General features: G+C 36.7%; 2 protein-coding genes across 2 annotated transcripts; one reads left to right on the forward strand and one right to left on the reverse strand.

Moving 5' to 3' along the window:
• The first annotated feature begins 1,113 nt into the window (after nt 1-1,113).
• LOC110760887 (aquaporin NIP2-1-like) lies at nt 1,114-3,415 on the forward strand. Its single transcript, XM_021963235.2, has 5 exons — nt 1,114-1,364; nt 1,473-1,697; nt 2,398-2,592; nt 2,676-2,737; nt 3,067-3,415. The coding sequence occupies exons 1-5, from the start codon at nt 1,236-1,238 to the stop codon at nt 3,329-3,331; spliced, it is 876 nt and encodes a 291-aa protein (XP_021818927.1). The 5' UTR covers nt 1,114-1,235; the 3' UTR covers nt 3,332-3,415.
• Nucleotides 3,364-12,653, reverse strand: SMC3 (structural maintenance of chromosome 3). Its single transcript, XM_021963248.2, has 28 exons — nt 12,316-12,653; nt 12,004-12,093; nt 11,762-11,863; nt 11,246-11,422; nt 11,034-11,164; nt 10,528-10,606; nt 10,277-10,434; nt 10,129-10,204; nt 9,844-9,972; nt 9,631-9,775; nt 9,095-9,225; nt 8,699-8,851; nt 8,419-8,608; nt 7,932-8,065; nt 7,434-7,592; nt 6,694-7,002; nt 6,248-6,424; nt 5,899-5,982; nt 5,601-5,810; nt 5,415-5,504; nt 5,060-5,181; nt 4,829-4,984; nt 4,640-4,747; nt 4,497-4,557; nt 4,136-4,270; nt 3,934-4,021; nt 3,739-3,811; nt 3,364-3,636 (listed from the first exon to the last, which is right to left on the reverse strand). Exons 1-28 carry the CDS (start codon nt 12,463-12,465, stop codon nt 3,516-3,518), a joined length of 3,738 nt encoding a protein of 1,245 aa, XP_021818940.1. The 5' UTR covers nt 12,466-12,653; the 3' UTR covers nt 3,364-3,515.
• Nucleotides 12,654-12,867: the final 214 nt, after the last annotated feature.

Below are 12,867 nucleotides of genomic sequence, written 5' to 3' on the forward strand. Positions count from 1 at the left end.
TATTAGTACCAACTTTTCTGTTTGATTAAATAAATGGGACAGTTTCATTGGAGATATAAGAAAGAAGTAGATAGAAGAGTTGTAGAGGATTATTCTCATCAGTCTTTCTAGGGTAAAGTTATCAGCACTCATTTAGATCCATGCACTTTAAAATTAATAAATCTCATAATTTGTTGGCACTCAAATAATTAAGTGCAAATATCACTGACCTTTTTCTAAAGACGAGATATGTATTAAGAAATAAGATAAACAAAACAAAGGTTCACAAAGAACAAGGCGAGATGATGATCTTTCCCATCAAGATATGTATTAGAAATCAACACACATGAAGAATTTGAATAATTTGTATCACCTACACTTACATATGTATAGAAAGTAAGTAGTTGACATGAAGACTAAAACGAATGACACAAAATATTCTTTTGGGCGACCTAATGAGGAGACTTGGGCAGTCGCTTTTCCTTGACCATGCGCTCATCTCATGGATATCATCACTTGTTAACCAGAAATACCAAACAAAGTTGTAGGCATATGAATCAAACAAAACAAGATGACAAGATATTTTTAAAGCAAAACCCAAAGTTAATTAACCTATCTACAACTATATATATATATATATACAAAGAGCTTATATTGAGGGATATCCTTGTAAAGTCCTCTCCGTATTGTATTTTACTAATCCAAATTATCTATTTTGTAGGTATTCATTCAAAGATAATTTCTAAATCACTTGAATCCGATATCATTTGACCACTCAATTGAATTATTGAAATTTTAGTACTTTCTTGAAGCACTGTATTCATTGATTTTGCATAACACAATTGGATGTCGAAACGGTTTTCAATTTGTCTAATTTTTTGCAGGGATGATCTATAAATGTAGACTTTAAAAATAGATGGCTTGAATAGTTGAAAACAAATTCGTATGGGACTCTAAAAGGTATTCCTCAAATAAATTATTTGAGGGATCTCATTATTGAATCCTGTTACTTTCTGCAACCTTATGTTTTCTCTTCTTTTTATCTAACAAAACTCCACTGTGGCACTAAATTGTTGGACTATATATTAACTTAAAGTGATATCTCTACTATAAAATCTTCTCTACCAAACCAGCCTGAGGGCATATGAGCTCCTGCAATCTTGGCACTTGATCACTCTCTCCTCCAATTCCTTAATTCCCATCACCAGTAGTATATTTATTCAAATTCCAGCTTCTTAATTCTTCTGAATCAAAAAATGGCCACAAAACATCCAGAGCCTGGAAACCACAACAAAAACGAGTTAGTCTCAGTGCAGGAAAACCATCCCATATCACAAAATCCAACATTTGAACAACAATATTACCCACCTGGTTTTTTCAGAAAGGTAGGTACAATGTTGTCTGTGATATATTTGTCCCTCCTTTTTGGTTTTTGTTTCGTTTTCATCTTCTGAAATTGTTCAACTTAATTAACGTGTATGCATTTCATGCAGGTGGTGGCGGAGATGATAGCCACGTACATGTTGGTGTTTGTGACATGTGGTTCGGCTGCTCTTGCTGCCAGCGATGAACACAAAGTGTCAAGGCTTGGAGCTTCAATTGCAGGAGGGCTGGTAGTGACCGTGATGATCTATGCGGTTGGCCACATCTCTGGGGCACACATGAACCCTGCCGTCACTCTAGCTTTTGCTGCTGTTAGGCATTTTCCATGGAAACAGGTACCTACAGCTACCCTTCTGAGATCCCCATGTAGTTCTATTTTTGTTATGATCTATGCGGTTTTTTTTTCTTCTGTCGGAATTCAATTATGTGTGTCCAATGCCATGCACATCTGGAGACAGGCCCATGGTACTCAGATGATATGATAGATGCTTACGTAGGGCCCAGGCCAAACCTCATTTGGGCCCATGACCCACGATGTTATCCACTGTAGACTGTAGTCACATTTGGCCACAAAACTCAACTAACTTAAATGAATAATGAAAATAATTGGGATATTATCTTATGAAAACAATTTTAATAAATTGAGATTGGAAAGAGAAGATAGGAGAAAGCAACAATGTTGTTAATTGAGTGAATCCTCTCTATAAGTGGGTTAAGCTAGTTGGCCAGGATAATGGACTCTCGGTCCCTCATATTCATTTTCGAATACCCCTTCCTGTAAATTAGAGTAATGTCGGAGAATTGCATTTTAAATATCATTTGTGATATTTGGAAATAAATTCAAAATGATTACATTCCCAAAAAGGGTTTTTTTGGGGGAGGCATGGGGTAAAAAGAATTTGGTCCAGTTTTCAGCAAAGTACCCCAAGTTTAGTTTATGGTAGTGGGTTTAGGAATATATACCATAATAATAGCATTGTACCACAAAAATTCGTGGACCTTTCTGTGTGTGTAATCTTCAATGCTTTCTTTCAGGTCCCAATCTATTGGGTAGCTCAACTAGCAGGATCCATATCTGCCTCATTTACGCTTTCTGTGCTATTGCATCCAATCAAACATGTTGGCACCACATCCCCTTCTGGATCAGACTTTCAAGCTTTGATCGCAGAAATTGTCATGACATTCTCCATGATGTTCATCGCTTCAGCAGTGGCAACCGATACCAAAGCTGTACATATTACATCCCATTCTTTTCTCCTTTCTGTTGCCATGAATTTTCAACTCTTTAATTTAAAATTTAAAAAATAAAACAGATAGGAGAGCTGGCAGGTATAGCAGTTGGCTCCGCAGTTTGCATAACTTCAATCTTTGCTGGGTAAGCATAAAGTTACTTATGTTTACTTATACGTAATGGGAATAGAAAGAAAGGGAATATGATATACAAAGAATTTGTGAATTGAATCAACTACTCACTCCTAGTTGATTCAATTCCTAATTTTTGAGTAAATGAATAAGAATTTTAAGGTAGAGCATGCATATTAAATAATTTCTTATGTGTAATTAACTATAGAGAAGTCGGGAATGAAAATCATTCCCTTTCTTTTGATTCCCATTACTTGTACGTAAACTTGCTAAAACTTTTTGCCTTAGAGATAAAAGAGTGAGTTATTATACCAGCTAACAAGGAGTTTAGTGAAAAATCAGACCAATATCAGGTGGATCCATGAACCCTGCCAGGACAATAGGCCCAGCAATTGCAAGCGCATACTACAAGGGAATCTGGGTCTACATCGTTGGACCAGTGATAGGAACCCTACTTGGGTCATGGTCCTACAACTTCATTCGGGTCAGTGATAACCCGACGCAGCCAGTATCACCACCACCACAACGCTCTTTTGCATTCAAGCTTTGTCGAATGAAGAGCGACAATGGACAAGTTCCCTGCAAAGACCCTCTCGATTCAGCTTGAAAATTTTGGGTTTCACATATCAAACCTAATCATATGGGAAAATCCAAGAATCTCTATATTACAAGTTCGTGTTTTTGTTTTAAATACCAAGCAACATGTCATTGCCAATACATAGCATAAACCAAATACTCTAATAAAAAAAAAATATGTACTTATATACACGCCTGATGCTAAAAGAATTGTGTCAAGCAGCGTTTTCGCAGACCACAAAACTTCCTGGATTGATGGTGATGCTCTTTGTGCAATTATCTGTTTTGTATATCCCAACCAGTCGATCCGCCAACTCAAACATATTGTTCCTAAGGCTGCACATGGCACAATACATTATGTAAAACAACCAGCTTCAATTATTAACATAATTCCAGTGATTTCCAGTTATAATCTTCCACAGAGAGCAATTAACCAACCTTATGATTATGAACTGTGCATCCTTTGTCCGGTCCTTCACGTAATGGCCCACAATAGAGACATTCTTGAAGTCTGCAAGGCCATATGAACCATAAATACGAATGTTGGCAGTACCCCCGAAAAAGAGAGGGGGGGTGTTCATAAATTGATATGAAAAAAATTGGAATTTAGCTCAACAATTCAACAAAAAGTACCTAGAGCGGCATCAATTTCATCCATTACATAAAGAGGGGTAGGCTTGTAATGATGCAGTGCAAAAACAAGAGCTAACGAGCTCAATGTCTGCAAGCAGTTAAGAACCAAAGATTATATTATATCTTTCATATTATAGTATAGATAGGTTTTATTGGCTGTTGTGGAAATCAAGAAACAGCGGGTGAGAAAAATTCACAGTACCTTTTCACCACCAGATAAATTTGCAATATTCTTCCAACTCTTCTTCGGCGGTCTGACGCTGAAAACAACACCTTCAGAGAAAGGATCCAGGGAGTCCACTAGCTCAAGTTCTGCATCACCTCCCAGCGTGATCATCTATAAATAACAGAAGCAAAAAAGATAAGGAATCATGCATTTAAAGGTAAAATCAAACGCATTCTCCAATTAGTACAACACCATTTGATACCAGCGTACAAGTGGCACAAGCAATGCCTGTGCTAATTCAAACTGTTCAACAAGCTCACTTGTAGACAGCATGGAAGGTAGAAATATAGATCCATCAAAACCAAGGAGAGAGAGAGAGAGAGAGAGAGAGAGAAACCTGATACATTTCCTTTAACTTCAAAGAGATTGCATTAAATCCTGCCATGAACTCATCCAACCTAAAATCATAATAATTTCAAATGAATAAGAGTTACAACTTAAAAAAAATACAGAACACATATAAACAGAGAGGTGTCATGCCTCTTCTTTCTCCACTCATCATACTGCCTCTTTATGTCATCACGCTGTTGAGTGACCATGTTAAGATCCTCAACTCGTTCATTATATGATGACACCTTTCTCCGATACCTATTAAAATAAGCAATTAGAAGAACTATGCAGTATACAAGTCAAATCATAAATATATTTGAAAATGAAGAGAAACCATACTCTGCAATTGAATCAAGATTCGGATTCATCTCTTTCAATTGCGCTTCAAGAAGTGCTACCATTTCAAGGGCCCTTTTAAGGTCACAAAGGTTATTTAGGACTTCATCTGCCAGAGTTGCTTGAAGCTTTTCAGAGTCCACCAAGTCTTTCTGAATTCTGCAAGCAAGAGATAGTGTTAATTACAATGTTCAATAAACCATTCTAAACCAGTATTTTCTGAAATCCACATACTGTTCCATATGCTTTATAAGGGCAGTTTGCAAGTCGGCAAGCCTTTTCTTGTAACCCTTCTCCTTCAACTCCAGCTCCTTTCCTAGCTTCTTCATATCTTGTAATTTAAAGTCAGCATCAACCTGTGACATCACCAAGTAATTGTTGATGGTGTTAATGGGGAAAAACAACCTCACCTGATATATACAAAAAAGAGTAACAGCAGAATTCTAAGGTACCAGATTTGGTACTGTGCAGTACAAGTAGTATTCATGATCAAAGAAGACGGAAAGTGACCAATTACTGCTAAGTGCCAGTTATTAATTTTGGCACTATAGAATGACACAGTAAAAATACACATTTTTCAGCATAGTACCTCTGATGCCCGCAAGTCATCCACAGTCCTTTTCATCTTGTTATAGTCAGATTTCGCTTTATCCAACACATCCCTATGTTTATCAATCAGCTGCACAGGATATAACAAAATTATATAGCAGTAAGACACATTTTCTTTTTCAATATTACCCTGGTGCATAGAAATTGAGTAATTATAAAAGTAAACCTTCTGTATTTCCTCGTATTTCTCTTTAACTTTAAACGCCTTCTGTTCTATATCTTTGAATTTGTCAGACAATTTTTCCTTCTCCTTCTCAAGTCGTTCTTTCTCATTGTTCGATTCTTCAATCACCTTTGTCAGCTTCTTTAGTGTTTTCTGGCCAGTCTCAATTTGGACTTTGCGGCGGTTAATCTCAGTGTTCTTTTGATCAATAACCTGGAAATTAAGTTGCACGAATTAGGACAGATTCAACAGACACCCCACTACAGTAGTTTAGATATTTCATAGTGATGCAAATACTTACAGACTGAATATTATTGACTGTTAACTTCTGTGCTTTTAGTCTTTCACCACCAGCATTTTCTATATTACTCTGTAGCTTCAAGGCCTAGAGACAACCAGAAATCAGTCAATAAAACCCAAAAAACAAAAAAAATCAAATCAAATCAAATAATGTGTGTATGCATTGTGTACGTGATAACTAGTTTATAGTTCCATCCGTTCTCAGAATTCTATAATTGAAACATGGTAGACCAGAAGATAAAGCACAAACTCAGCCTGTGAGTGAGTGCGTGTACTGTGTTTGGTTGTTCAGTTACCAAACATGATTAGCTGCTACTTGCAAGGACAAAAGTCATAAAAGAGTTCCTCACCTTCTCCTTCAGCTGCTTAGACCCTTGTGTAAGTTTATCCATCTCCTTTTCTTCAAGAGAAATAATATTCTTTAGTTCACCTAGCCGATCAAGCTCATCCTTCTTCGGCTCTGATGCAGCCTCCAGGGAACCAATTTGTTTCTCAAGATAACTATGTTGTGAATTCAAACTGTCGATCTGTTCAAAATTAAAACTTTTATTGAAGAAATTCTTCTCAAATATATACAACCTATTAAAAAAATTCATTAAATGTTCATCTCTGCTTCTTTTGAAAGCAGCTTTGAAAAGCAACCCAAAGTCTGCTTTTAAAAGCTGCTGTCAAAAGGCCATTGCTTTTAAAATAATCGGGATATTTTCTTTTTACCAAACACCTTAAACTGCTTAACTTTAAAGTGAAGTAAGTTTTTGGCGAAAAAAAGCAATCCCAAACGGGGCCTAAGAATCACCTCTTTCTGGCATTTAGCTAATTCCATCTCCAAGCGTGCAACTGCTTTTTCTGAGCCTTGATATCTCCGCACTGCATCAGCAATTTGTTGGCGGATGTTATTTAGTGAATCAACCATGGCTGCGAGCTCCTTCTCAGCATTTGCAACAGCTTCCCCAGAAACACTGGCGGCACGAATAGAAGTGCCCATCTTACCACCGCGCGGCTTACTACCCCCACCGCTCATAGTACCAGATTTTTCAAATAGTGCACCATCAAGTGTTACCACTCGTCGAAATTCTCTGTTACCGCCATATGCAATGCGTGTCGCCTAAAATTGAAAATAGATTGCTATTTAATTGCTTGCCAAACTAAAATGAAACTTAATTGGAATGTAAAGTAAGCCACATAGGATCACTGATTGCATTTGTATTAGAAAATGCAGTTCAAATGTAATCTGATTCGAACTACTTTAAAAAAAATGTAAGAGATCACTGCCTATGAAGTGGTAATCATTTACCCCTCTATGTCAAAATCACTCATATGTTCTAAAATGCCCCATGAAGAAAAGCCACCCCTAGATCTTGGAATAATCTTGCCAGCTACCCTTATTATTATGTTCAACATTCTTTCAGACCTTTTTCATATTTGTTTTGGGTTTTACATTATGCAAACTTAAGAAGCACGAAAATCATGCTATGCAAAATTAGGCTTAACTGAACAGAGACGGTGAGATTGATACATGTGGAAATTGGAATATACCTGGTCAAGATCTTTAGCTACAATGGTATTTCCCAATGCTGCAAAGAATGCAAGTTTCATTCTCTCATCCTTAACTCTAACTAAATCAAAAAGGCGTGGAACGCCTTCTGGAGTGCTGACATTCTCCTTCAACTTTGGTAAAAGATCAACTTGCTTTTCCTGAGATATTAAAATTACAACATGAAATCAGAATTAGTAACTCCCCAATAAACAGCATGCAATGCAAAATGCAGTCAACTAATATTGTTGTACATTCCCCACAATGAGTGCTACCAAGACATAACCTCCATTCACTAGAGTAATTAACTCACACCCCAATGCCAAACCTAATGTCTTCAAAATCCAAAAAGAACTTCGAAAATGTTGCAACTTCCCCCAATCTAATATGTGAATATACATTACTCTGAAAGTGTTCAGTCCAAAGGTTTTTGGGTGCTTAAAACAGTTGCTCAATGTTAGGATTTTAGGTTTATGCTGAAGACTACATGGAATTAATACCAATATCATAAATGTTGCAATCCCAAGATTCTCCCTTCGGAGTAGCTCAACACATGCTTGTGCTGCACTAGTTGTTTCCACCACAATGTAGTCAAGTCCAGAGCAAGCTGTTGATATGGCAACATCATATTTTGCTGCAAAGACAATGTCATTTCAAAAAGAAGTTAATTCCAAAAAATAAACTCATTGTATGTAGAGTGGTTTTGAGAACTAATAAAGTATGGGGTTAAGAAAAGGATATGCACTTCAGTGTGTTAAAAATCATAAGCGCAGCAAGAAAGAAATCATGAATGTAAGTGCATGGCACTTTTCACTTGCCACCAGGCACTTCACCCAGCATCAAGTACAAATCTAAACTTCCAGGTAATTAACTATTTGTCAGTTAATGTATATCTGATGACAACAACAGATAAAACCAATCTGAAACTTGAGCAGAATAAAAGTTAACAGCAATCATACACTCAACCTCAATGCACAGAACACTCACCGTCAATAGCACCTAAATCACCCATTCGGCCATGTATTCCCTGTATTCGGTTGGACTCCTTAGCATGTAAAATTGCTTTTAAAACTGTTCCTTGACTCCTTTCAGAATCCAAAATGGACTTAAGTTCTGCAACCTTTTGTCTTGCAGCTTGTTCACAAGGAATCAGAGCTTCTTGTTCTTTGATGTAATCCTGTAAGAAGTCATAAGTTCTCACCACATCCCTTGACATGCAAAACGATAAATTAACAAAAAACTTGAAATCTCAATAATGAAAACACACCTGTTCCTCTCTACGAGCTTCCATTCCTTCAAGCTTGCTCTTTTCTAATTCACTTTGAATTTTTGAAATGCCAGCAGTTTTTGTTTCAATCCTTCCCAATATATCGTCCATTTGCTTTCGAGCATCTTCGAAAGCTGTATGACCAGCTTGATGCTGCAACAATTAAAAAAAATTAAAAAGTAAATTAAGCTGAAAGTCCTCCTCAAACTAAAACTCATAAGTTCTTCAATACAAAGAGTGGTACAAAAGAACTCTTTAGTTTTTACTTTAGTCACAGAACAAATATCTTTTAGTCTAATCATTGAAAAGAAAGGAGATACTAAGCATACAGAGAGCTGTCCGGTCACCATCAATTTATTTTTTACTAATAAATTGTCAACACCAATATAACGTCACCTTTTCATTCAAAAGCTTCTCCTCAGTACATGCAACTTCAAGTTTCCCCTTGTGCTCAATCAGTTGTTTTTCCCAAGGTTCTAATTCAGCACGAACTTTTGTAAGCTCAGAGCGATAACTTTCAGTTTCCGCTGTTGGTGAAAAGAGGAAGCATGTGACATGTTAAGAAAAATTAGCTATAAAGCTGCATCTGTGCTGGGGAGATTCGATACTAATTATGTAAAAGGGACTAACTTCAACAACTAACTGAATGTCAACACTCAAAGATGAAAGCCTTACATAACAGACATTGAAACAAGAACATATGCATCCGTGTCAATTACATCAAAGACATGTAATGGTTCACAGAGATGCAAACTACTTTTAGACTAGATAAAAGTATAAATCATATATGATATATTCTGGTCCACCAAATGTTTATCATGTCAACTGCATCACATCAAAACTATACAAACTCTTTTATTTCATGCTAAGTAAACAAGTCTAACAAAAAGAAAATCACCAGATCCAAACAATTGAAATTGAAAAGAAACGACCTTTTGAGTTCTCTATAATTTCCTCTAGGACTTTTTCTTCATCCAGCAAGGATTTTTGCAGTTGTGGAATACTTTGCTCAAGTAATGGGATGATATTTGTGGAGTCCTCACACTCCTTCTCTATGTCATTCATCTTTAACAAGTCCTGCAGTTGAAGCCAAAAGGTAAGATGCATGCCTGTTTTACTTCAACTAAAGAATGCCTTTCCCCTACCTTTTCGACTTTATCATTGAGTTTCCTGATCTTCTGTTTCACATGCTTCATATCCTCCCGATGTTTAACATCCTCCCTTTCAAACTGCTTAAATTCGTCCTTACATCTTCTGAGGTCAGTTTCAAGTTCCTAAAACCAGAACACAGAATCGAGTCATGTTTTGAGAAAGTGACGAAGACAGCACAAAGTTTGATGTACTTGTCATTTCTTCTAACAAACAAGAAATTCAAATATCATTAACCGAGAAGCTTGGCTTGTGGAACAGAAAAAGCATGTAAACCAAACCTCTTGTTGTTTTGTATGTTTATTGTGCTCAGATTCAAGCTCCTTCAATGCATCATTACTCTCCTGAATCTTCTCTCTGAAATAGCAGCCAAGATCATCATTAAAAATAAGTTTTGAATCAACGTACTCCTAGTTTGACGAGGTTTACCTTTCGGTCTTTAGATTTCCTTCTAAGCTGGACATATTTTCTCGTAGATGAACCAATTTTTCTGTGGTATCCTCATGAGCCAATTTTGTGGCTTTCTCTTGCCATTTCAGAAGTGACAACTCCTTCAGCATGTAGGCTTCTGCTTCGTTTTTCACATCCTGTTCAATGATATATATATATATATATATATATATCAGAAGGTCAACATATCATATCAGAAGATAGTCTACCAATGTGTAAACTTTATATACCTCCAAGCCATCTCTTTCTTTCTCTGCCAACTTGACCATTTGCACCACACCAGATCTTTTCTCATTGAGGGATTCTAACCTATGAGACCAATGAAAGCAATCATGCCCAATTGTTAGAAATATGAGATTTCTCTATCAGAAAGATGGGGAAAGGAGGGGAATTCCCAAAAATGATTGAGAATTCAGCAACAAAAGTGCATAAAGCCATCCTTATTATGTTAAAAGGAATTAAATGATAATTGTTTAATCTTCGTTTATTAAATAGCTATTACGTTAGTTAATGAAATCTGGAGATCAGTTCTAGTGTCTTTCTGTAAAACATCCATACAAGGAAAGTTTCCATTCGCTAGTCTTTCATTATCTAGCTAACAAAAAGGAGCTGCCTGCGCTTGGAAATCCTACAAGTAGGGCATAAACTGTGACTGAAAAGAGAATATGCATGTCCAAGAGCAGGATTATAACAGGACAATTTTTTCAATATTAATAAACACAGACAAAGTACTCACTCCTTATATGATTCATCAATCTTTTCAACGTATTTGTCAGTTCCGATAATGTCCTCTAGGTATTCAAGAAAACCTTCATCATGAGATCCTTGACCTTTTGGCTTCATCAGCGAAATCTGCTCAACTTCACCCTGATAGTAACCATAAGCAAACTCTTAAAACACCGAGGAAATCTTTCTCAAAGTAGAAGAGCTGCATGTCTAATATCAAACCTGAAGGATCAAAAAACGATTGTTGTCCAGGTCAACTCCTTTCCCTTTCAGTTTCTTGGTAACTTCAGTGAAGTTGCTTGCACGGTCATTAATGAAATATTTGGAGGAGTTATCGCGAAATGCTACCCTAGTGATTACAAAATCACTTCCCGGAACGACTTCAAATGTGCCATCATCCTGTAATGATTGCAAACGTAGTTTGAAAAAATCATCAAACTAAGATAACCTACACTTTCACCAGATACTTAGGCACATAGGAAGCATGAAAAAACTTTAAATCCTACTATATTCATTACTAAACACCAGAATAACCTCACCCAAAAACAAAAACAAAAAATCTCAGGAGAGTCCTACAGGTCCAGTTGAATTGATTGCTTTTTTCTAAAAAGAAGTTACAACAGGACACTTTAAAACTTGAAATCTTAATCTTCTTTCTTTTATCTTCTCACAAGAAATCGAGGGTACTAATCAATTTTCAGAGTAAACAAAACCCAAACGATAAAAGGCTAAAATTACCAAATCAAAGATCTCCTGGAAATGAACAGAAACTCCAGCACTATCCAGATTCTGGTGATTTGTGGAGTTATGAATAAGCTCTGAAACTTTGTTAAGTCGCATCTACAATTATATCGCACAATTAGAGGAAGAAAAATAAAACAAAAGCAAAGAAACATAACATTTGATACCTTTTAAAACCCAAAATACGTGTAATATAATCCAAACTAATCATATAGAATAAGGAGGAACATTCAGTATACCTGCTTAGCTCGCTTTCCAAATACAAAGAGCATTGCATCTATCACATTGCTTTTCCCACTCCCATTGGGTCCAACAACTGCAGAAAAGCTCTGACCCCCACCCAAAAAATAAATAAAAACATAAAATAGAACTAATACGTAAATTCGGAGAGAGAGAGAGAATCAAGTCTTCTGTAACTATATATGCGAAGCATTCTTCCTAAATCTTACACAAGATGCATTTTTTTCGGCAAAAAGCAAAACTCCTAGCTTCCAATTTTACAAAACGAATAGCGCCTGGAAACTTATCGAGAAAATTTCAAAAACCCTAACCTTATGGAAAGGACCAACGCGTTGTTCACCGGCGTAAGACTTGAAGTTCCTCATAACCATTTCCCTGATGAACAGCCTCGGGGCCTTGGATGCTCCACGACCCGAGTCGGAGCCGTCCGCCATGAACTCGTCCTGCGTTTCCACCACCATTTTGCCCGAGTCAACTCGGAGCCTTCTGTGTCTCTTTAGACTTCGTTTACCTAGTGAGAACAGAATAATACTAAGAACTGAGAAGTAGAAGCGAGATGCTTCTCGAAGAATTGGATTCTCAGGAATTTCAAGCTCCTCGCTGAAACCCAAAGCAACTGAATATTCTGAGTTTCCGATCTACATTTTTACATTTGAACCGCCAGTTTAAATTTAAACTTTTTCAGAAAATTAAAATAAAATAAAATATTTTTGTTTTTCTTCACGAATGTCGTTTCGGCGGGAAACTGAGAATTGCGAGGGGCCTCTCAACTCTCAAATGAGAAATGGGCCGTAAAGGAGCCCATGAAGGTACTGTTGGCCCACATAATAGTGGGCTGGCCTAATGTTAGGCCCAATATGTGA

Source organism: Prunus avium, chromosome 3 (genome assembly GCF_965620075.1).
Source record: "Prunus avium chromosome 3, drPruAviu1.hap1.1, whole genome shotgun sequence".
Lineage (NCBI taxonomy): Eukaryota > Viridiplantae > Streptophyta > Magnoliopsida > Rosales > Rosaceae > Prunus > Prunus avium.